Source organism: Dasypus novemcinctus, chromosome 2 (assembly GCF_030445035.2).
Source record: "Dasypus novemcinctus isolate mDasNov1 chromosome 2, mDasNov1.1.hap2, whole genome shotgun sequence".
Lineage (NCBI taxonomy): Eukaryota > Metazoa > Chordata > Mammalia > Cingulata > Dasypodidae > Dasypus > Dasypus novemcinctus.
The window spans coordinates 147,792,739-147,817,683 of record NC_080674.1 but is presented as its reverse complement, the minus strand read 5'-3'; the positions used below and the strand labels follow the sequence as shown (position 1 = coordinate 147,817,683).

The 24,945-nt window shown below is 52.7% G+C and overlaps 1 protein-coding gene across 3 annotated transcripts in view; it reads left to right on the top strand.

The window, feature by feature from the left end:
• Positions 1–24,945, top strand: part of NRG2 (neuregulin 2) — a 210,345-nt gene that overhangs the window by 152,073 nt on the left and 33,327 nt on the right. For all 3 annotated transcript variants that reach the window (XM_058279691.1, XM_058279687.1, XM_058279689.1), the window contains exons 2-3: positions 17,963–18,134; positions 23,131–23,249. In XM_058279691.1, the coding sequence (XP_058135674.1) occupies positions 17,963–18,134; positions 23,131–23,249 (291 nt within the window). The remainder of the gene's footprint in view (positions 1–17,962; positions 18,135–23,130; positions 23,250–24,945) is intronic.

Below are 24,945 nucleotides of genomic sequence, written 5' to 3'. Positions count from 1 at the left end.
TGGGATGGGCTCCCGATCCCAGGCCTGAAGGAATGCATGGTAACTCCTTCAGGATCACTGAGTTGGCTCCGTGAGACATAGAAGCATGCACGCATGCATATGCACACATACCTCCTATCCTGGGCTCTTTATATGGCTGGCTAGGTGTGGGCATCCTCCCAATGTCAAGGATGTAGAAGCTGAGCTGCTAGCAGGCCACGTGGTGGGCTTCAGCTGGAAGGAATCACTAGTGCCAGGGACATGAGCATGCCTGCTTCCAAGGGTAGAGTATACACTGGGGTAGGGGCAAAGGTGAGGAAGCGCAGAGGAGGCGATCCACAGGTGTCTCAGTTCAGCATCTTCCACCTCTGTGAGGAAGTCCTTCTTGATAGCTAACTATAATCATTCCAGCTGTCTTTTCTTCTTTGCTTCCTCTTATTCCTTGCAGTGGACAGCCAGCTCTTTTGAGCGCCTTCTTTCAGGGAGTTGACTGGTTAACAGATACCAAACAGACCCAAGGCCTGGGCTAGATGAACTTTGGAGACCTAGGACACTCTAGAATGGAAAATACGTGAGGGGGGGTCATGCTCTAAGACAAGCTATCAGGAGAAAGCACCATGTCAGTGAGAACCAGCGGTGTTAAATCCCTGGTATGTGACCAAAGGGGTCTGGTTTCAGATCTGATAGGATGAGTGATTAAACTCATATTGGCCTTCAGGGCAGGATGCCTCCCCTCCCCTCTTCCCTCCGAGCCAGCCTAGGTCCTCTTACTGCTTGCTGAGAAAATCCCTCCTGGGGAGAGCATGGACACTGGGCAGCTGGAGAAGGGTCTCAGCCAGGGCAGGGCCACATTTGGTTGAAAAGATTGGGAAGTGCAGACATGGAGAGTGCAAGGAAGCAAGTTATTTGTTAAAGCTGTCAGCAGAGGTGGGAGGAAGTAATCTGAAAGCAGGAAGGAGAAAGAAGGAAGAGAGAAGGGAACGTTGATTAATTGGCTCCCCCCCAGTGCACATTCAGCAGTCCCCCCAACCCCTCCTTGGCAAATACACTTGCAGGAGGGGATACCCAAACACATAGCCAGGCCAGCTTGGAGAAATGGACTTTCCCCTGCCTCAGTGGCAGGAGTGCTGGGTGGGGCTGAAAGGCAGGTGTGAGCTCTGCTCTGTGACTCACTGAGATTGTGGGGCCGACGTCTGGTACCCCTACCTGTGGCTGAGTTTCCCCCCCACCCCCCACTTCCCTTTATCCCAGGGGATTGGAGGAGGGAGGCAACTGGTACAGCATTGCCAGGCTTGGCAGCAGTGTTGGGGGTGAGGGGTAGTAAGCCCACTCGTGGTGGAGTGAAAGGGCACAGCTAGAAGTCAGGCACCTGGGGTACAACCCTGCACTGCCTCAGTGTGACCTTGGACACTGCCTTCCCTCTCTCTGGGCCTCTGGAATGGGCTCTGCCCTCAGCGCTTACCTTCTACACGACAGGGGCAGAACCAGAGTCTCAGCCCTCAGGCCCAGGTGTGCGAGAACCCTCGAAAAAGAGGAGAGCTGCGAGGTTGCTGGGGGGGGGGGGGGAGCAGGCTGAGAACCCGTGTGTGCTCCCTTGGAGGCGCTGCTGTGGTTGGAGGAGCGGCTTTGGAATGGGATTCTAAGTTACTGGCTTTTTCTGTGTGTCCCCTGAAAGACTTTAGGGTTTGCTGGAAATGTCACCCCTGCTCGAGCTTCCCTGTGATTTGGGAATCTGCATCTGGCCACTGAAAGGCAGGGGGCAAACTTTGGTCTTCACCAGGGAGTCCTGGAATATGACAGTGAATTTGCTTCACTATCTGAGGGCTCTGAGCATATCTCCTTTTAATTCCCTGGGCATGCTGCTCTTCAGACACTTGGACCCAAAGAATTCCTTGCAAGGCCTTTCCCATCTTTCCCATCCCTGTGCCTCTGGTAAAGATAGTGCCCAGACTTTGAGTCTGTCCTGGGCCAAGTCAGAGGAGGGGATGTGCCCATGTATCATCTGGAGATTACTCTTGGCACCCTCCACCTCTGGTCTTGGCCTCTGACTGACCCTGCAGAGCCAGGCCCCTGGAGTGGTCCTTCCACTGCTCTGGGGTTCTGCTTGTGCCTTGCTCCCCTCTCCGGCTCCCTGGCACCTTGGGTTTCATTAGGAGCAATAACAAGAAGCAGAGAGTGACTTTGTACTTTCCAGCACTCTTTCATCCTGAGCGCTCAAAGGAGTTTACAGACCAATACTCATCGGTCCTTAGTGCAGTCTTTCATCAGGGGTGGAGAAGGGACAGAGAGCTCTAGTCTTTCTGGATGGGCACAGCAGTGGGCAGGGGAAGTGCAGTGAGTCACCTGGGGTGGCCAGTAGGTCTGGAATAGAGCTAAAATTGAACCATGGGTTACAAAGAGAGAGGACATTCTCCCTTAAAAGATTATGAGCTGGGTCCTTCTTCCCCCAAAGGAGACCCAGGCTCTGTGAGCAGGGACTGCTGGGAGGCAGGAGTGGGGGAGAGAAGTAGCTTCGTGGGAAGCATAGTCCCTAGGTCTCAGGTTTCCCAAAGTAAACCCACTGCCCTCTGCCCTTAGGCCAGGGGCTTCAGAACACCAAGTCAAGGCAGCCCTGACCTTAGCGTGGTGCTGGAGTGCTGGCCCAGCCTGGGCATGTCCAAGCCCTGGCCTCAGAACTGGCTTTCCCAGTGTGGGTAGCCATGCCTGGTCAGCCTGCTCACTCCTCTAGCCTCCTCTGCTCCCTGGCCCACAAGGCAGCCTTGAGGGATCTTGTTGGCACTGAGAAGAGATGCTTTTTCTCTTTTTTTAAACTCTGACAAAGCATTGCCAAACCTTGAGACTTGGGCCCCATTAAAACCAGAATCTGGTCTTTTCCCCACCATTTCTGAGCCAGGAGCATGCCCTTATCACTCTCTGTCTTCCACCAGCTCAGCCTGGTCTAATCATCCATTTATCAGGCTTCTAGGCCCTGACCACTTGGTGACTACACAACTGCATATGCTTTCACTCACTTTTGTGTAGTCAGTTCTGCAAGCATTAACTGAGCTCCTACTATGTGAATAAATCCAGTAAATCACAGGAAACTCAAGTAGACAGATCCTTACCCAACTCCCTATTATTGGGACTAAGTATAAGACCAGAGATACATGCAGTGTCCGGTGAAGAGAGGAATGGTTTGTTCTCCTGGGAGGTGGAGCATAGGCTTCCCAGAGGAGGTGACATTTGGACTGAGCCTGGATGGTGAGTAGGAACTCACTAAGGAGAGAAAGGACCTTCCAAGCAGCAGGAATATGTCCATGTCCAACTTGCACAGAGGGGGAGTTGGGAGGCAGGTGGTAATAAAGATGAGGGCATTTACTGATCTCTTGTTACTTGTCAGTACTGATTCTATGAAGTATAGGTATTATTTTATCATCGTCATTTTACAAATGAGAAACTGAGGCAGGGAGAGTCAATGGCTTGCCCAAGACCTGGCAATGAATTAGTGGACAGAAGTAATCTTAAACTCAGGTCTGCCCGCAGCCCTGCCTCAGCCATGTGCAATTCCCCTGGCTCCTGGCTCTTCCACTTTCTGTGCTCCTCAAGAAAAACCAGCAAAGGTCAGAGGATCCACATGTTGGAACAGGTCCTCCCCATCAGATCAGCAGGTCAGATGGTTTTGTCCTGAGCTCTTTAATCAGAAAGCTCAGAGCATGTCACTCCTTCAAGGAGCTCACATTGTGACTGTGGCAGTAAGATGTGGACAGGAACCGTGGAGCCCTGACACCTGAGGCTGCACCAACAGGCAGGGAGCTTGAGAGGTTCCTGGGAGGCTGAGGTTAACTGTTGTGAAGCAGCCTAGCCAGAACCTAAGCTGAGGATCCAGGGAGTCTGGATAGACCTAGCACCAGGGTCCAAGGGTAGATACTTATTTGGTCCTCTGGAGCAACTTGTTTAAAAAATGAATGTTTAAATCAGAGGAACCTGATAACCTGGGAACTTGTTAAAAATGCAAATTCTTGGGCCCTACCCAAGACCTACTGGATTAGAAACTATAGGGATGGGGCCAGTAATGTGTGTTTTAGGAAGCCCTCCAGGTGATCAGCATGCACACTGAAATTGTTGACCCACTGGTTTAGCAGTGTGGTGAAGCCCCCAGAGCAGAGCACTAGAGAGGACCTGCCAGTCCCACAGGGCTTTCCCGGGCTTCTCTGTGCTAGGCTCCATGCTTGGGAGGCTGCAGTGCCAGTTGTGATACTGTCGTTGAGGAATGGGCTCACCACCTTATGAGGCAAGAGACACAACAGACCTAACTCCAGTTGCAAAGCCGGAGCTGGCAAGTGCTGACACAAAATAGAAGGAGAGTCTGAATCCAATCAGGGGACTCTAAGGAGGCTTTATGGAGGAGGAGATGGAATGGGCTGGACTTTGGAGAATGGGAAGTACTGTGGTAGACAGATGTAAAGGGGCTCTGCATTCAGGTGGAGGAAACCACCTGAGCAAAAGTGGAGGCTGGGAACAGAGGATGTTTGGGAAATAAAGGGCAATCTTGAAGATATGCTGCCAAATGGGGTATGTAGGAGGGAGAGACCAATAGGGCCAAATGGCTTTTATGAATGTTGGGCTGGTAAGTTTAGACTTCATCTAAAAGAGCAGGGAGCACAGGGTTCTGAGAAGGAGCTGTTCTTTAGATTCCATCAGGCACCACCAGTTCGTGGAAGGATGAGCGAGGGGAGGGCACAGTCAGGAGCTCTTGCAGTCATCCCAGCTGAACAGTCAGGATGTGTGTGTGCTGGTGGATGGTCAAGGGAGCTGTGGGCTTTGCCTCAGAAGCTTGCCCGCTGGAAGCCCTGTGGAAGGATTCTGTAGGTTTGGACCTGGTCAGGGTCTGCACCTTCTCTGGTGGCAGGAAGGCGAGGCTGGGTCTGAGCTCATGATCCCATCCCTTCAGTCTACAGATGGAGAAACTGAGGCGCAGAGAGAGCAGTCCACATACCACACAAGGCAAAGGGCTTGGCAGCTACAAGGCATGAATGTGGGCAACCCCCTTCCGAGGCACTCCTGCCTCCCCTGACTGCTGCGGCCTCGCGCCTCACCCCTCAGACGTGGCAATTGGTCAGATGGAAGTTCTCCCAGTTCCTTGAATGCAGGGTGGTATTCAAGGGTGGGCCCACCCCACTGGGGACAGGGGGCATAGGTTCTGCTTCCTGCACAAAGCCATCCCTGGCACACCCAGGGAGGGGGCGGTTTGTGCAGCCACTGTGCTCCCGGCAGATGTCTGGGCATCACCTGCTCAGCTAGACTCTCCTGAGGGCCGGGACCCTGTCAGCTTGGCCTTCACCACCTGACATGCGCTGTGTGCTCAGTACATACATGAGCAAACAAAAGCCAACCTTCTCGGCCATTTCACCCAGCTCTGTGGAGACTTAGCTGGCATCTTCTCCTGTTTGAGGAAGGGTGGGCTCATGGGAAGGGGTGCCCTGGCTGAGCCTCCTGCCCATGGCCAGAGGCACCTTAGTGCTTGGGCAGTCTGATAGGCCGAGTAAAAGTAGCCTTTCAATGAGGCCTCTATTTCATCATCTGCGCAGATATTCTTGGGCACAAGACTGTCTTAGCCCATGGGAAGGGAGAGGAATGAGTTGGAGAGGAGTGTTGGGTGGGAAAGGGCTCTGGGATTAACCATTAAAGGGCCCCACCCACCCATGAGTGCTGGTGGCAGACTTTATCTGGGCCACTTGGAGGCACCCATCAGTCGCAGTCCAGCCTTACATCATGAATTCCTTGGATCAGCCAGGGATCAGTAAGCACCTACTCTGTGCCAGACGCCAGGAGTGGAGCAATGCTCAGACACATTCCCTCCCCAAGATTCCCACAGTCTGGAAAAATAGCAACCTGGTTTGCCCCAAGGTGGGAAGTGGCTCAAGCCCCAAGAAGGGCAAGCAAAACGCTCAGGGAGTCTGTGTGAGGCAGAGCGTGCTTCTGCTGGGTGGATTAGAGAAGGCGGTGGCATCCGAGAGCTCTCGAGGGATTTCGATTAGTAAGAGCTGCCATTTATAGAGCTAGTTCTCTGTTCCAGGCACTGTGCTATTCTCTGGACATATATTAAGCCTCTTTAATTCTCACTACAATCTTAAAAGGTGGGTAAGATTTTTCCTGTTTTATAGACAAGAAAATAAAGGCTCAGAGAGGTTAAGCAACTTGCCTGGTTATATAAGACACAGGCAAGAGCCTGGATTCAAACCAAGACTTGCCTAAACCCCCAGCCTGTCCTCGCTCTGCTTCCTGTGTGGGTCATGGTATTCGGGGTGGCAGGGAAAACTCAAGCAGAGGGCATGGAGGTAGGACAGAATGGGTGTGTTTCAGGAGCAGCCAGTGATTTGGTTTGCCTGGAGCATACAATTCCTAAAGGGGAAGGAAAGCAGATAGGTGTGTTTGGGAAGGAACCGACTCACTGACTCAGCAAGCTTTCCCTGAGGGCCTGGGGTCTTTCTTCTCCAGCCCTCGTGGAGCCAGTCAGGGTTTTCCAATGGTGGAGAGGCACTTGGAGCTGAATCTGCTGAAGGCCAGAGAGACGGGGAGGTCCTCAGAAGGGAGGCTAGTGTGGCGGTGCGGGGGAATGAGTCAGGGCCACCCGCAGATGATGGGAGGGAGGTTAGGGGGTGAGAGGCTGGAGGATGAATGGCTCAATCTTTGGGGGGAGTCAGGAGGGACAGAGCATTGTTACAGGTGACAAGATGCAGTCATGGGAGGGAAGATGGGGGGCCTGGTTTCCTGCATGTTTGTTTTGGAGCTGGGGACTGAAGACTCAGGCAAGGAGGCAGTGATTCCTTTGGTGGAGAGTTCTGTGCAGGCCCCTTTCCCTCGCGGAGACTTGACCACCAGGACCACAGCTCAGCCCTCCCAGGCCCGAGTGCCTAGACCAGGGCTCTCCGTGCTTGTGGGGGACTCGAGGGGAGGAGGCTGGGCCTCTGGCAGCCTGGGCCCCTGCTCCCACGGGGCTGTCTGCATGTGCTGAGCACATCAGGCCTGTGTCCAAAAACCCAGCATTTCTGTGAAGTCTTGTCTTTTTTGTTTTATCTTTAAAACCCATGTGAAGCTGACATTCGACTCCACCTTATGTCTATGCGTTTTAATGCAAAGGTGCTGCTAACCTACTGATGAACTTGGCAGATCCTCCAGAAAGAGGCCCTCAGATCATCTGGAGGCTTTGCATGTACCCTAGTTTGAGGAGCTCGTCTTGTCTGTGTGTGCAAGGTGCCTCCCTCCCCCATTTTCCCAGTTCTCGCTACATGTTCCCATGACTCATGACTTCAGAAACAATTTTCCCCAGCCAGGCTGAGGAGCAGAGAAGTGTGGGCCCATCCCAAGTGGGGTAGGGACTCTGAGAGCCCCTTCTCAGCCCTGCTCCACAGAGGGTTCTCCTGGGCCAGGGGCCAGGGACCAGGGTTTGGCCTAGAGCACAGCCTTCCCCAGTGGGGAGGAACAAGGGAGTTCAGGAAAATGTGGTAATGGCCTCCCTGGTCTGTTGTCTCCGCTCTGTCCTCACGCCCTGCAGCTGAAGAGATGGTGATGGTCCAAAGCCTCCTATCCTCCCTGGGGAGCTTTCTTTTACTCCATCCCTCTCAAATAGACAGAATTGCTTTATAGATGAGTCACCTGAGGCCCAGAGATGTTAGGCCACTTACTTCAGGGCATGCAGCTGATAAGTTGGGAGAGTGGGGCAAAGATGTGAATTGCTCGTCAACCACTCTTTTCTTTGTCACTGCATTGCTCCCTCCACGCCTCATCTGTGCTGACTCTGAGCATCTGTGGCCTGTGCTCCAAAGACCGGTAAGAACCCAGGAAAGCTGCCGTGTCTGCACGGAGCACCTGATGCCTACCTCAGCGACAGCTGGGTGCACCTGTGCCAGCTCCCACAGACATAAGTGACGTCTCCCCCACTCCCCACCTCCTACCCCCTGCTGCTCATGTGCCAAGACTCAGCCCCGAACTTAGGTGAGAACTGCAGCGTGTGCCTGCCCAATTCTCAGGACTGGGCTTCTCTGCCCTGACCTATGAGAGCCCGAGGAGGCCGGCATTCTGCCAGCATGCCCTGCTCCGGCAGAGGGGGCGAGGGTGGGCAGGGTGTTCTCTCTGGTGGACAGATCAGGCTCCATGCATGCTCTGGCCTCACATCATAGGACTGGGTGTCCGTGGCTGAGCACTTCAGGAGGCGCAGGTGAAGCTTTAAAGCAGGAACCGTATCTGGTGGTCTTGGCCTTGCCGGGTTTGTTTCCTTCTTCTCTTCCCCTACTTCTTCACCTGCCCTCCTGGTGCAGCATCTGCCTCTTCTCTTCAGCTCTCATCCCCAGCTAACCCTCATCTCCTTCTTTATCTTGTAGCTGAGGTGCCAAGCATCTGGCTGCTGAGCTGAAAGCCCATCAGACCTGTCTGTCTTTCCCTGGTCCAGGGAAAGTGGATTCTGTGAGGCTGTGCTCCCTCCCAGGCTCAGTGCGAGCCCTTGCTCAGCCCCATGTCCGGTGTCTGGGACATCACCCAGTGCCTCATAACTGTCAGATGTGGCTTTTGTTGGGTGGCTGTGAGAAGAGGCAAGGCCAGACCAGGCAGCATGCAGGGCCAGGATGGCCAAGGAGGTGTGGGAAAGCTAAGAGGCCCAGCTGGGCACACACTCCCTTAGGGAGGTCTGTCCCGTGAGTATCAAATGGCTCTTGTACAGATGTCCGCCAAGGGGAGGACATCCAGCACCCCATTCACAGGGTTGGCCCTCCAAGCCCACTTAAGCCAGCTGTGTTTTTAGTTGTTTTTCTCTTTTCTTTTCCCATTTGAACTTGGAGTCTGTAATTAACCTCCAATAGGTTACAGCCACTTTGTGGGTGGGAGAGGGTTGGGGACGGGGCCGGCCTGCAGCCTGTAGCAGCAGGACGGTGGGAGACTTTGATCCAGGCAGGCTGGCCACCTTGTCTCCAGGTGTTGCCCCGCAAAGGGGACTGCTCAGACTTAGTCATGAGGCGAGGATCGTTAACCCTTTTTAAGAGTCTGCTGCCCCAGCCCCCTGATTGCTGGGAGAAGGCAGGGCCAGGTCCTCCCTGACTGCGTTGCCCGGCCATGCCCTGGGCGTCTGTCTTGCTCTCAGATCTCTGCAGGCTCCGCACCCACCGCCCACTGTCAAGAGGAATGAGGTCAGGCTGCTGGCAGCAGCTGCACCCCCTGGCCTCAGGGCTGGGATGTGGGCAAAGAGCAGCCCTGGTTGTTGTTGCTGTTGTTGGGATCATTGATGAAGAGCTTTTTGGGGATCAGCAGCCAAACAGAAGCAGGCCAGGTACCCTGGCTTGGCACCAGGCGAAGGGGAAGCAGAAGCCACCAGAGATCCCGGGGTCCTACTCATGCCCGCTGTGGAGCTGTGCCTGAAGGTTTTATGGAAGACATCCTCGAGGGACATCTTTTTATGGAGAGCAGGGTCACCTTGAGAGATCTTGCCAAAGGACATCTCCCCACATACCTCCTCTAGAAAACCCTCGTCCTGGTGCTTGGGTGGGCATTTTTCCAGGAGGCAGGGGGCTGGGCAAAGTGAACTCCGGGCTTTCTCCAACCCCAGGAGTATGGGATCTCAGCAGAGGAGGTCTGGTCTGAGGAAGGAGATGTTAGGCAAAGTGAGGGGAGAGCTGCCCAGACCTAACAGCCCACCAGGGCCATCAACTTGCCACCCACCATGTCCATCTGTGGGGAGGAAGCTGCCCCAGAAAATGAGGGCATGAGCAATGGTCATGGGGGCAGGGTGCTGGGAATTCCATCCCCCTCTGTGCAATAGACCTTCTTCCTTCCACTAGATGCTGCCCACCTATCCATCTTCCTATGTTCTGGGCCTTTGAGAGACCCTTCTCTGGTGGGGAAGGACCCCAGCACTCTGGACTGTTATTCTTCCCTGAGGCCCCAAGCTGAATCTATGAGAGGTTCACCGCAGTATTGTTAATAGGAGTAGAACACTGGGGACAACCTAACAGAGTCTGCTGAGCAGGGAAATACTATGTGGCCATTCAAATGATTTATATCTGTATTCCGAGACTTGGAAAATGTTTTTACAATATATTGCCTGAGAAAAAGTAGAGATATAAAAAGATTTTAGAGGGAAAAGTCTTTGAGGAGATATTTGAAAATGTTGACGGTGGTTTTCTCTCCAGTGGTAGTTGAATTTTTAAATGCTTTTTTCTTATTTGTATTGTATAATTTTTTTAAGGATTTATTTTTTATTTATTTCTTTCCCCTTCCCCCCCAGTTGTCTGCTCTCTGTGTCCATTCACTGTGTGTTCTTCTGTGACCGCTTCGATCCTTATCAGCGGCACTGGGAATCTGTGTTTCTTTTTGTTGCGTCATTGTATTGTATAATTTTCCTACAACAAAAATATCTTTATTATGTGATAAATAAATAACAGATGGGGAAATCTAAAGTCCTTGGGAAGGGAGGGGTGTATACTCCATATGTGGCTAGGTCATTTCTATCTGAGACAAAGTACCAAACCTGGCACATAGTAGGTTCTCAGCAAATACATGTCAACTGCAAGCGGATGAGTGACTACCCGCTGTGCTGCTCCACTCTTGCCCTGACAGGGCCCATCCCTCCGGGAAGCCTACTCTTTAGCTTGGTTCATCTCTTGGGTCACCATATGCATTCTGGGCCCTGGGCTATAGAAGAGACATGGACAACACTGGACCCAGCCCAGAGTAGGTACCCAGGCTAGGGGCTGGAGCATACAAAGCCAGACTCCTCATCCTGGCTAGCTCAGCCCCGCATCATCTGGACCCCAAGTTCCCCTGACACTACTGTTTCCCACTAAGCCTGCCGCATGAGCAAGCCTCTTTTGTCTAGTCCCTTGAACTCACCAAGCACATTTAACAAGCTGCTTATTACTGTCTCATATTTCTTGTTGATTATTTGTCTATTGTCTGTCCTCCTCACTGAAATTCAGATTCCCTAAGATCAGGAAGCTTATCTGTCTTGTTCACCACTATGTGCCCAGGGCCCCGAATGCTTGGCATGTGATAGGTGCTCGATTCATACAGTGCTTGGAATGGGGGAACAAGGGAAGCAAGTGGTCTCTCCCAAGAAATGCCAGTTGGCTCACACTGGATTCTCACTAGATGGGTCGGGGTCCTTGAGATCTGAAATGTGGTCCTGAGTTTTCCGTTGGCGGCAGGGAACAACTTTGGAGTCCCAGAGTTCCTCAGCCCCTCCAAATTGGGATCATGCCTGCTGTTCCTGGGGCAGGTCTCTATGGAACTACCTCCCCCATCGCCACTGCCGTTAAGCAGTGGCCAAAGGTTCAAAGAATAGTGTTGCACAAAGTAGTAGAGTGACCACTTCTTTCCCCCACCAGGTGCCACTCCCATCCACCCAAGTTTATTGGGTGGGAGGTGCCCGTGGTGGTGGAGGCAGAGGGCTCCTTTTCTCAGAACTGTGAGAAAGGACATCTTCTCCAAGAGGGGAAGCGTGCACCTTAGAAACCTGAGAAGAGCTCTCTGTGTCCCCAGTCACACTGAAAGGGGAGGGAACTAGCTGGAGGTCACCAGTTGACCAAGAGGTTAGGGTACTGGGTGCCAACCCCAATTTTAGGACAAAACCATCTGTAAAGATGTGTTTAGGGAAGCAGATTTGGCTCAATGGAGAGAGTGTCCACCTACAACATGGGAGGACCAGGGTTCAAACCCAGGGCCTCCTGACACATGTGATGAGCTGGCCCATGTGCAATGCTGATGCGTGCAAGAGTGCCCTGCCACGCAGGGGTGTCCCCTGCGTAGGGGAGCCCCACGCGCAAGGAGTGCGCCCCGTAAGGGGAGCCGCCCAGCATGAAAAAAGTGCAACCTGCCCAGGAGTGGCGCCACACACACAGAGAGCTGACGCAGCAAGATGACGCAACGAAAAGAGACACAGATTCCTGGTGCCGCTGACAAGAAGACAAGCAGACACAGAGGAACAAACAGCAAATGGACACAGAGAGCAGACAATGGGGTATGGAGGGGGAGAAATATAAATAGAAAATAAGTCTTTAAAAAATAAAAAAAGATGTGTTTAGTTTGTAACCAGTCATTGAGTTATTCATTTACAATATATACACTCATCTGTCTTTATGTTATATTTACCAAAAAAATGTTAGAAAAGTACTTGAGGAGCTCTTTAAAATACCCATATGCTTGGACCCACCCCCTAGGGTTCTGCCCTAGAATGTCCAGGGTATGTCTCAGGCACCTATATAAGTTTTAAAGCTTCCCATGTGCTTCTCATCTGCAGCCAGCTCTAAGAACTACTGATAAGGAGTGCCTGGGGACTCCAGGCAGATGCAAGAGGGTAGGGGAAGAGGGAAGGATGCCAAGGCAGCAAAGGAGTTCTATCACACTTGGAATAATGAAGCTGTAGAAAATCCAACGGATGGTACACCTAAAACCTGGGTGTCAAAAACAAAACAAAACAAAACAAAAACTCAGCATTTAAAAAATTTGAGAAGCCAATAACTGGTGGGAAGAAAACATTGTAGCAACAATGTAAACTATTATCCATGAGGAGCAACAGTGCTCCAAATGTATTCACCAAATGCAATGAATGTGCCACAATGATGAAAGAGTTGTTGATGTGGGAGGAGTGTGGGGAGTGGGGGGTAGGGTATATAGGAATCTCTTACATTTTTAAATTTTTTTTTAATTTATTTCTCTCCGCCTCCCCCCGCACCCCCAGTTGGCTGCTCTCTGTGTCCATTCGCTTTGTGTTCTTCTGTGTCCGCTTCTATTCTTGTCAGAATAGAATAGGGGCTCCCCTACACGGAGGACACCCTGCATGGCACAGCACTCCTTGAGCACATCAGCACTGCACATGGGCCAGCGCCACATGGGTCAAGGAGGCCCTGGGTTTGAACTGTGGACCTCCCATGTGGTAGGTGGATACTCTATCCATTGAGCCAAGTCTGCTTCCCTTATATTTTTTAATGTAACATTTTTTGTGATCTATGAATCTTCAAGAAAATACAATTTAAATAAATAAATAAGTAAAAGGTTAATAGCCCTAATAACTATAAAGAGCTCTTTTTTTTTTTTTTTTTTTTTTTTTTTTTTTTAAAGATTTATTTATTTATTTAATTTCCCCCCCTCCCCTGGTTGTCTGTTCTTGGTGTCTTTTTGCTGCGTCTTGTTTCTTTGTCCGCTTTCTGTTGTCGTCAGCGGCACGGGAAGTGTGGGCGGTGCCATTCCCGGGCAGGCTGCTCTTTCCTTTCACGCTGGGCGGCTCTCCTCACGGGCGCACTCCTTGCGCGTGGGGCTCCCCACGCGGGGGACACCCTTGCGTGGCACGACACTCCTTGCGTGCATCAGCGCTGCTGCATGGCCAGCTCCACACGGGTCAAGGAGGCCCGGGGTTTGAACCGCGGACCTCCCATATGGTAGACGGACGCCCTAACCACTGGGCCAAAGTCCGTTTCCCATATAAAGAGCTCTTATAAATCAATAAGAAGATGAGCATCTTGGGGAACGGACTTGGTCCAGTGGTTAGGGCGTCCATTTACCACATGGGAGGTCCGCGGTTCAAACCCCGGGCCTCCTTCACCCATGTGGAGCTGGCCCATGCGCAGTGCTGATGCGCGCAAGGAGTGCCCTGCCACGCAGGGGTGTCCCCCGCGTAGGGGAGCCCCACGCGCAAGGAGAGCGCCCCGCAAGGAGAGCCGCCCAGCGCGAAAGAAAGTGCAGCCTGCCCAGGAATGGCGCCGCCCACACTTCCCGCGCCGCTGACAGCAACAGAAGCGGACAAAGAAACAAGACGCAGCAAATAGACACAGAGAACAGACAACCGGGGGAGGGGGGGAATTAAGTAAATAAATAAAATCTTTAAAAAAAAAAAAAAAAAGAAGATGAGCATCCAATAGAAAAACAGACTGGGAACTTGGCCAGGCAATTCTAAGAGAAGGGGTACAGTGGCCAATACGCTATGAAAATTGTGCAACCTCACCAGCAATCAAATAAGTGCAAATTAAAACAACAAAGACACGTTATCTTTTGTCTAGCTAATTGGCAAAGATTAAATACATGATAATACCTGGTGTTGGTGAGGGTGTGGAAAAAAGCAGGCACTGCCATTCACTGCTGGTGGGAGTGCAGTTGGTTTGAGTTTTCCAGAGGGCAATTTGGCAATGTGCATACAGAGCTAAGGAAGATTGCATACTCTTTGACATAGCAATTCCACTTTTAGAAATAGCGCCTAAGGAAATAATTGTGGATAATAATAATACCCACAGTAATAATAATAGCTAACCTTTATTACATGCTCTTTCCGTGTCAAACTTTACAAGCATTATCTCAGATAATCCTCATAGCCATCCTCTCATGAGGCCGGAGCTATTATTATCCCTGGTATGTTACAGATGAGGAAACCAAAGCACAAAAGGATTATGTAAATGACCTAAGGACACAGGCAGCAATTAGCAAAACCAGGACTTGAATACAGCCAGTCTGAGTCTAGAGCTACATTTCTTGTACAGCAGAATACACTGGATGTGTACAAAGATAAAGAGCTACAAGGGTTGGGAAACGGACTTGGCCCAGTGGTTAGGGCGTCCGTCTACCATATGGGAGGTCCGCGGTTCAAACCCTGGGCCTCCTTGACCCGCGTGGAGCTGGCCCACGTGCAGTGCTGATGCACGCAAGGAGTGCCGTGCCATGCAGAGGTGTCCCCCGCGTGGGGGAGCCCCACGCGCAAGGAGTGCGCCCCATAAGGAGAGCCGCCCAGCGCGAAAGAAAGTGTAGCCTGCCCAGGAATGGTGCCGCCCACACTTCCCATGCCGCTGATGACAACAGAAGCCGACAAGGAAACAAGACGCAACAAATGGACACAGAGAACAGACAACCGGGGAGGGGGGGATTTAAATTAATTAATTAATTAATTAAAAAAAGAGCTACAAGGGTATTCCTCCAGGGCTGTTTGTAATTGGGAGGGCAGGAAGGAAACGTGCTAAATGCCCAATAGGAATTGGTTGCATAAATTATGATACATCCATACCATAGGTGATTATGCAATCATGAAAAGTGATCCTGTGGAAAAAATATGTGCATGAATACTGGTATTCGTATATGCATAAATGGTCTCTGAAAATATCTAGACTTTTTTTGTATCCTTGAATTTTGAATCATGCAAATATGTTATCTAATAAAATATATGCATCTGTAAATATGAATATATGTTAGACAACTTGCTCCACATATCTTTATCTTCTTGAAATATTAGTAAGAGCACTGTATTAGTCAGAGTTCTCTAGGGAAACAGAATCAACAAGAGATTATCTGTCGATAGTAAGAGATTTTATAAGAGTCTCTCACGCAGCCATGGGGATGCACATGTCCAGATTCTGCAGACAGGCTGTGACAGGGGCTCCAATGAAAGTCTAGTGAAGGTTCTTGATGAGTTTTAGGAGATGTTGGCTGTCCAAAGACGAGCTAGGAAATTCTCACTCAATGCTGGAATCACTTTCCCTTTTAAGGCATTCAACTGTTTGGATAAAGCATCACTCATTGTTGATGGCAATCTCCCTGACTGATATAATTGTAATCAGCTATCTGATTTACCACTGCAGTAAAGTCAATGGTGACTAAAGTTCACAAATGCCCTTGTAGGGAAGTGGACTTGGCCCAATGGATAAGGCGTCCACCTACCACATGGGAGGTCCACGGTTCAAACCCCAGGCCTCCTTGACCCGTGTGGAGCTGGCCCATGTGCAGTGCTAATGTGAACAAGGAGTGCTGTGCCACGCAGGGGTGCCCCCGCGTAGGGGAGCCCCACGTGCAAGGAGTGCGCCCTGTAAGGAGAGCCACCCAGCATGAAAGAAAGTGCAGACTGCCCAGGAATGGTGCTACACACACAAAGAGCTGACACAAGATGACACAACAGAAAGAAACACAGCAGATTCCCAGTGCTGCTGATGAGGATAAAAGCGGTCACAGAAGAACACACAGCGAATGGACACAGAGAGCAGTCAACAGGGAGGGAATAAATAAAAAATCTTTAAAAAAATAAATAAATGCCCTTGTATTACAGTTAGCCCAGTGCTTGGTTTACCAAACAACTGCGCACAATTACCTGGCCAGGTTGACACATTAATTTAACCATCACAAGCTCCAACCAAGGCCCTTACTTGGTTATGAACTGAAGTTGACACAGATACTTCTTTAACTGCATTTACCCCCAAGTTTCCCAAACTTTTTGCTCATGGAACCCTTCTCTCAAATAATATTATCATCCCTCCAGATACTTGAGTCCTATGGGATTCAGTTTGGGAAATGCTATTACAGAATAATACTTAATGCCAAGGGCAAATGGTAATATCGTTTCATTAAATAAAAGAAAGCTGTTACTGGCAGCAATCCCATTTTTTTTTAAAGTGTGTGTGTGTGTATTTCTGAGTCCTACGATAATGGATGTTTTCTTCATTTTACCTGTATTTGTAAATTTCCTACAATGAACAAAATTATTTCATAACCAAAACCCTTTCTCACGTCTACGTAGACCTGTTTTTTAAGGCTCTGGGAGTGCTTTTCCTCCATGCTCCCTCGGCCCCTGCACACTCATTCCCATCTGCCCCCTCTATGAGTGGCAGCTCGGGGTTAGGGTCAATGAGCGGACCCTACCTACAGCCAGGGCCTCTGGTCTGCCTCTCTCCAGAGCCAGTTAGGCCCATTGTCAGAGCTCTGGGCCCCAAGGAAAAGAGCAGTGGCTCAAATGGGGCTGCTCAGTCCCCAGGCAACCCCCTGATCCCAGCGAACCCTCCCTTCTGCTTTTGGAAGGACTTTAACAAGGTCTCCATTGAGATGAGGCCGCAAAAGCAGACACCAACCTGGTACCCACCTGGCTCACTGCAAATCCACGTACCTGGACTTTGGTGGCTGCTCTGTGGCTGCCTGTGTAGCCTCCACCACACTCCTGAACTCCTTCATCTCTGCCAGCAATGACACTTGCTCACAGAGGTCAGGGACCAAACGAGAGTTAGCAGGAAAGCACTGCATATCCTGAAACGGGCCGTACTATGGGAAATTATTACACACTCCAGCAGGGAGCGTTGGCTTGCCCTCACTTTCCTGAAGACAGAGTTTTGTTGTTTTTTTTAAGGTGGGGGTCTGGGAGCCAGGAGGTAAAGCATAGGAGAGGAGGGCATTTGGAAATAAAATGGCACTTAAGGAAAATGGGAAAGCCCTCAGCTTTGCATTTGCAGCCCTCCATCCAGTTTGGCCCCTGCCTTGCTCCCTGCACACAGCCTCTCCACTCCACCCACTCCCAGCCCCGCGGGACCATGCGTGGTTCTTCAAAGCCACAGTGCTGCCTCTCCCTCCCCAGCTCTCTCCTTCCCCCTTCTAGCCTTCATCCTGTAATTCTTAGCAAAGTTAGCCCATCCCCCAGCCTGGCTTGGGGTCACTCCTCTGGGCTCCATCTCTCCCCTCCCCAGGCTTCCATGGGCCATGTGATGATGCCCTCGCCAAGTTACAGCTCCCCTGCTGGACGGAACATCCTGAGGGCAGGAGCTGCGCTGTGTCCTCTGGGCCCAGCTCAGGCTTGGGGGTCTGGGACAGGAGTTAGATGATGAGCACTGGAGTCGCACATACTTGGGTTTGCATCCCAGCTCCATCACCTTGTGGAAGAGACTTCATTATTCTCTATTATGTGTTATTTCCCCATCTATCAATGTGGTTAATTACTGCAGTGACCTCCTGGGGTAACCGTGAAGATTTTGTAAGCTAATGTATGGAAACCTCTAGTACCATTTCCGGCATAAAGGAAACTCTCCGTAAGTAGTAGCCACGTTGCTATCATGGCAGACCCCTGTAAACACTTGTTAAATTGGTAAAGGGCACCAGGGGCTGCCTCCCCAGGTTCACTCCACCTCCTCAGGCCCCAGAACAGTGGCCTCCTGGTCTTTCTTCACTGCTCCAGCCTGGCACTGCCCCCCCCCCACCATGCTCACCTCCCTGCCTTGTGCCCCCACAGCCGCCCGGCCCAAGCTGAAGAAGATGAAGAGCCAGACAGGACAGGTGGGTGAGAAGCAATCGCTGAAGTGCGAGGCAGCAGCTGGTAACCCCCAGCCCTCCTACCGCTGGTTCAAGGACGGCAAGGAGCTCAACCGCAGTCGTGACATTCGCATCAAGTATGGCAACGGCAGGTGAGCAATAGCCATCCCTCCCTCTCCATCCAGCTGCCCACCTGTCTTCCTCAGAAAGAGGGGCCCTCAGACCCACCCCAGGCACTCCACACCTCCCACCTTCTCCCTGCAGAGCTGAACCCGTCTGGTTGTGTTGGCCTAGTGTCCTGCCTGCTGTAGATCACTACTGCCTCTGGATTGTTGAAGGCCAGCATCACCTATGGATCGAGGATCTGGAAGGACCCTCTTCTCAAGGGACCTCCCATGGTCTAAAAAAGCCCCACCATTGGCCAGTCTTTGGTGAAAGGCCCCAAAACTAAAATGCCTCTAGAAGTTTACACATGATGATGGGTTGGGTTCTCAGTTCAGCAAGTGGTTACTTAGCAGAGAGCTAGGTCGAGGAAAGGACACAGCTTTGAGTGGTGGCGAGCAGGGTGCCTGTATCTCAGAAGGTTTCCCTTTATGAATGGGCATTGTCTTTAATCATTGAATCAATGCTCCAGGAAGTAAATCAGAAGTTCGCCAAGTCTCCCAGCTGCAGATGTCCTCTCTTTCCTCTTAGGTGGGTAAGGAAGAGGGGCTTCAGGCAACAGAGACGCTAGGAACCCAAGGGTAGCCCCTCAGCTCTCTCTGGCTTCCCACAGCCCCGAGAAGCTGTTGGAAAGCAGGTCAAACAAGGGGAAAGCCCCTGCCTACCAGCTGCGCAGAAGCCCTGCCTGCCCTGGTCTGTCAGCCCAAGGACCAGGTGGGCTTCCTTCTCTGGCTGAGGAGCACTCCTGTTTTCCTGCCCCTCTTAAGTTGCTTACAAGCCCCTCTTCCTGACTGTCATGTTCCTCCTCCCACTCCCCCCACAAAATGCAAACCAAGATGATTTTAGAGACCCCCAGCCTGCCCCACAACAGAAAGCAATGGAGAGAAGGCCAGGGCTCGAGCTGCTCCTGACTTGCCATGCGGTCCTGCTTGTGCATAGGCTGCCTCTGGCCCTTGGTCTCCAGGACCTGTGGAAAGAGGCTAAGTGGGCTGTGAGGTTCTTGCAGTTCTCTGACTCTCCTTCCAAGAGTGGGGAGGAAAGGGACACACCAGCAAACAAAACAGGGTCCTGACCTTCCCAGAGTTTCTAGTCCAGCTTCTAGAATAGATGGCCTGGACCTTTTCTTCAGAAGAATGTGCCTCATGCACTCAGTTTTCCTTGTAGTTCTTGAGATCCGCAGAGTTACTGCCCTCAGGAAATGCCTTACAGGAAAAGATCTTTCTCACTCAGACGTAAGCCTGACCACTCATTTGCTTGAGAGATCTTGAGAGCCCACCGTAGGCCAGTTCCAGCCCAGACTTTGGGGCCCCTCCACCTCTCCTCTTCCTGGCTGTCAGGTGACTGCCCTTCTGTCCCCCAACACCTCTGTGCTCCAGGCCCTTGGTCAAACACAGCACTTCCTTTCATGACCCTGGACCTGGGCCCAGGCTCTTCCTGTGCTGGTAGCTCTCCTCCCCTTCTCATCCCTGGAAAAGCTCTCTGAGACCCAGTATAAATGCCATCTTGTCTGGGACACATCCCTGAACCCTCCGGGCAGCTCTCCTTGCCTCCCCCCAGTGTGCCTTAGATGTGGCTTCATTGCATTGGTGGGGGCTGATTGGGTCTGTCTCCCCTGCTAGCATGAGAGAGCCTCACAGGCTAGGCTCCTCACCCCATCACACTCATGTGCCCGGCACAGAGGAGATGGACATTAAATGTTGAATGAATGAGGATCTCATACAACTAAGTCTCCTCTCCCGGGGCAGGGTCCAACTGGGGCTGGGCAGGAGGCCCTTTGGGTTGTCCTAGCCTTTGAACAAGCTCCTGTTCTAGTCAAGCCTCAGTTCATCTGATAAGTGGGTCACCCAGTCCTGAAACAGAGCCTGGTCAGGTCTTCCCCTCCTGGGGATGGGGCCCCGAAAGCCTGATGTGTGCCCCTGCCACCTACCCCGTTCCTTGTCTGTCAGGGCGCTGTCCCATTGGCTACATTTCTGAAAATCCCTGGTCCTACTTCTCCTGTCCCTGGGCTCACAGCTGTGAGTTGTTAGTGGTGGGGGAGTGGCCATGGTAGGGAAGTTTTGATTCCCTGTAACCAAGGTCCCCTCAGAGTGACTTGGAGAGAGCTGCCACCTCCAAATACTACCCACCCTCACACGCACACCTCCCCTGGGACAGGGGGCAGGGGCAGGAGCAGGAGTCTCCTTGCTGGCAAAATCTTCTCTTTCCTCCCTGCCCACGCTGCGGCTTTCACTCCACTTGCCCAGGCCACACTCTGTCCTGCCATCTCCATAGGCCTGCAGAGACCTCCTTCCCGGAGGGTACTGTCTGTCTCCGTGCTCACACACTGAGCTGTCTCACCCAAGCCTTCCTGTGCCAGGAGAAACCTGCCTCTGCCCCTCCAGCCCTGGGCACAGGGCCCTCCCCTGCAAAACCGTATGTTCCCTTATTTATGGGGGGCAGGCTGGAACAGGTCCCTCCAGCAGGCAGCAGGAGGCAGGCGCTGAGGAAACTGTGGGGATGGGTAGAGGACAGGACGCCCAAGTCCCATCCCTGCCAGCCAGGGAACTGACTGGGGAAGCAGGGGCGGGGTGTCCACAGCAGGGGGCGGACACGGGGGAGCCTAGTGATAGGATGGGGTACCTGACACGCAGACCCTGGGGGAAGGCAGAGGGTGTCCTGGCTCTGGGGGCTCCTGAAGCACAGAAAGTGAGGAAAGAGAACGTAGTGGCCTGAGCGCCCCAGAGAGCCCCTCGCTGCCAACTCTGACCCTAGACTATCTTAGGCCTCTCTAGGGCCCAATTCCCTGGACCTGTGGAGATCATAAAATATCTGGTAAACCAAGATGCCTGCAGCCAGAAAACCTAGGGGTCATTTTTCCTGCCACCCTGCCTCGCTTTAAAGGGGGAGGGCTGTCCCTGAGCCCTGTGCCTCCTTTCCCCTGCCCCACACCTCCACGTTGGGAAGTCCTTCCCTAAAGTTCTAGCTTTTATCCCTTTACATATCCTGTGAGCCTTGTTCTGCCTTGTCCTGCTACATATTATGTCATGGAAGGGAAGGGCTTTTGAATTCAGGTGTGGGTGACAAGGATGTACATCGACCCTCAAATGATCCCCCGCCCTGCTCGTCCTATGTGCAGGGAAGAGCTGGTGGCGGGGAAGTGACAGGAGCCACACCCTGGGAAAGCAGGTCTTTGTGGCATCTAATTAGGCTGGAGCTGGGCAGGAGATGTTGTCTTGGCCAGAGGGACCTCCAAGGCTTTGTTTAATGAAGGTAACAAACTTTAATTGACAGAAGAGGGTTGTGGGCAGGTACCAGGCCAAGGAACCCGAGACCAGCTTGAGCCAGGAAGGCTATGGAGTAGTCGAGCAGCTGTCACTGTAACATCGGCAAGGACGTCCCCACAGCAGCCGGGCCTATTGACAAGACAACCTCACAGCACCTTTGTTTGGGGGCTCTTGGGGTGAGGAGTCTCGGAAGAGGCTCACCCACAGAGGCAGAGCCAGAGCCCAGGGGAGAGGGCTGCAAAGCACAGGCCCGCGGAGGGATCGCGGGTCCATGTGCCATCTCCTGGACCTGGCCCAGCCTCTCTGCTTAGCTCCTAGGATCTGTTTTGCATCCCTGGACTCAGGGCAGTGGCAGCTTTGCTTTCCCACCCCAAGTGCCACCACCTTCCAACCTACTACATGTACTCCTGGCCCACCTCTGCCTTAGCCTTACTGTGTGCTCTTGTGCAAGGCAGGAAGGCCCTCGGGACTAAAAGGAGGACATCATATCATGTAAAGAAATGTTCATGCTGCTTCTTGTTTCCCCCTGGGGGCCAAACTGGGGTCCCAGGCATTTATCCAGTCTCAGGCTGGCCCAGAGAGCACTGGGGCAAAAGAGAGTAGGAAAGCTGTGAACAGACCCTACAGAGACTTTCTTCCAGTAGGCAAGGACGGGGAAGCTTGGTGGGACAGAAGAGGAGGGCTGGCAGGGGGCTTCAGAAAGGACAGGAAGTCCAGGAGCAGGTGCCCTGGAGTCACAGTACAGGGTCCCCTCCCAGGCCTGGGCCCACAACTCTCACAGAGGGGTCTCACCCCAGCTTCAGGTCCCCAGAGAGACACAGGCTGCCACGGGGCCTCTGTCCCACCAACTCCAGCTCCTGGGCCACCGCTGCCCTCGCCTGAGTGCGTGCTCTTGTGCAAGTCAGGAAGGCGCCCTAGGACTCGGTTTTCCCATCTGTCAGAAGGGGGCAAATGTACCCCCTCTCCACCTCCAGATTGGATGTGAGACTCAAGCCAGCCACGAAGACCAGGATCTTTTTGTTGCTGGAGGTATCCAAGCTCCTGGCCCACAGAAATATTTGTGGAATGAATGAATGAATGAAGCGCAAGTCCCTTGGGGCAGCCACAGAGTGCCCCTTAGTGGCAGGGCAATGTGAAGGCAGGGGAGACCGGGGTTTGGGCTAGGAGTCTGGGCCCAGTTGCCATGGGAACAGTGGCTCTCCTGGAAACCCAGGAATAGGCCCGACCACGGCCTCACAGCCCCTGGGAAGTTCACCCCCACCTGCATGTCTAGCTAGAGTTGACAGGCTGCCGCTTTGAAGGGAAGGCTGTGGCAGCTGGTGAACCAGAGGAAGGGAGGAGGGGGTGAGGACCCTGGGAACGGAGGGTGGCACTGAAAGAGAGCGGGGCGGGTGGCCATGCAACCCCTGCGGGGCCTGGGTTTCCCCCCTGAAAAATGATTACAAAGGAGGTGCAGCCCTGGAAAGTGGCTGCGAGGATCCATAGACTCAGAACATGTGTGGCCGTTAGCCCCGCCCTGTGTCCTCCTGAGGGCGCAGGTCTCCCTCCAGCTCCAGGGCAGGTATGGGCGCATCTGCTTCCCACGTAACCCGTAACCCGCGCAACCCGTAACCCGCGCAGCGCTTGGCTCTGCGGCGTCGGCGACCCACGGGGACCTGGAGGGAGCCAAGCAGGCCTGGGCCCTGGCTCACACCTCTCCCCCTCTCATCCCCTCCCTAACCAGAAAGAACTCACGACTACAGTTCAACAAGGTGAAGGTGGAGGATGCCGGGGAGTACGTCTGCGAGGCCGAGAACATCCTGGGCAAAGACACCGTGCGGGGCCGGCTCCATGTCAACAGCGGTAGGTGGCCCCCTAGGAAGGGAGGGCTCCTGGAGGGGCTCAGCTGGGCAGGCCGCTGCGCCCCTCCCACCCTCAGGAGGCCCGCACGTGACCCATCCTGCCCTCGACCCCCCTCCCTCCTGCTGCTGCCATATCAAGCCCCAAGATCTCGGCCGATTCAGAGAAATGCAGTTGAAGCATAAATGTTTAGCTTTGCTATCTGGGCCTGGAAGAGCCGCCAGCTCTCATATTAAATACTCTGAAAACTAAATATTTTGAAATCAAGGGGTTGGGGGTGGGGGAAAGGATATTTTTAGAAGGTAATTATGGGAGGCTTGGCTGCCAGGAGCGGGGCTGGGGGAGAGGCAGGCCCTGGGCATGTGCAAGCAGCCTGCCTGCTCCTGTTGCTTTGCTGGGCACCCGAGTGCCGGCAGCCGCCTCCAATGGGCCATGGAGGGGGGTGCTTGGGTGCCCGGGCTCCTGCCGGTAGGCTCCCCCACACACAGGTAATCCTCTCTCCTTGAGACTGGCAAGGCCAGGACCTCTCCAGACCCCCTTAGCTTCCCCTCTCCACAGTGTCCGTTCCGGCTCCACGAGTGGAGGCAGCTCCGTGCCACTGGGCTGTCCTCTCAGGTCCTGCTTCTTTCCCTCACCTCTGCTGCAGATGCCTGTGTTCACTCACCTCTCTCCCAGGACACAAATGCGAGTTCTCCTGACACTAAAGACCGAGCACACCATCTGGCTCCCAATTTATTGGGATTCACTTCCAGGCCTGTCCTGTCAGAGTCCAATCCCATATCCATAGTCACAGCCTGCATTCCCACCAGTGTATTAGTCAGCCAAAGGGGTGCTGATGCAAAATACCAGAAATGGGTTGGTTTTTATACAGAGTATTTATTTGGGGTAGAAGCTTACAGTCACCAGGCCATAGAGCGTAAGTTACTTCCCTCACCAAAGTCTATTTCCACGTGTTGGAGCAAGATGGCTGCTGATGTCTGCTAGGGTTCAGGCTTCCTGGGTTCCTTTCTCCAGGCTCAGTTGTTCTGGTATCTCCACCAGGCCAGCTGTAGACTATTAGGCAAACACAGGCCCTTCTCTTTCCTTACAACCAAGCTCCTCTGTGTGCTTACTACCTAGGGCACCAGCTTGAGTCCAGCATCAAAACTCCAACATCAACACGCCAACTCTTCTTCCACGTCTTTTATCTGTGAGTCCCCACCCACTCACCTACTCACCAAAGGTGGGGACTCAATACCCTACTGATGTGACCCAATCAACTCCCTACTCATAATTTAATCACACCCAGGTACAGACCAGTTTACAAACCTAATATCTATTTTTGGTATTCATGAACCATATCAAACTGCTACAACCAGATAATCCAACACTCCTTAAAGCCAGTTTTGTCCAAAAGAGAACTTGTACTATGTCCTGCCCTAGAACCCTCGGACAAAAAGCTGGCCCAGATCCTGTCTGTCCTGTCTTGGGGAGGGATAACCCCATTCTCCCAGCCTTTCAGGCTCCTTGGTCTCCCTCGCCACTCATGTCTCATGAGTGTGAGTCTCTGCATCCTGGTCATTCTTCTCTCTGGCCCTCTCACCCTGTCCCATCCAGTCCCTCTTCATGTTAAAGGCAGCACCTGCCCCCTAGCAATGGCCCCTTAAGGCACTTGCTTCATCCTGTCATGCCCCCCACCCTGCAGAGCCACAGAACAAGG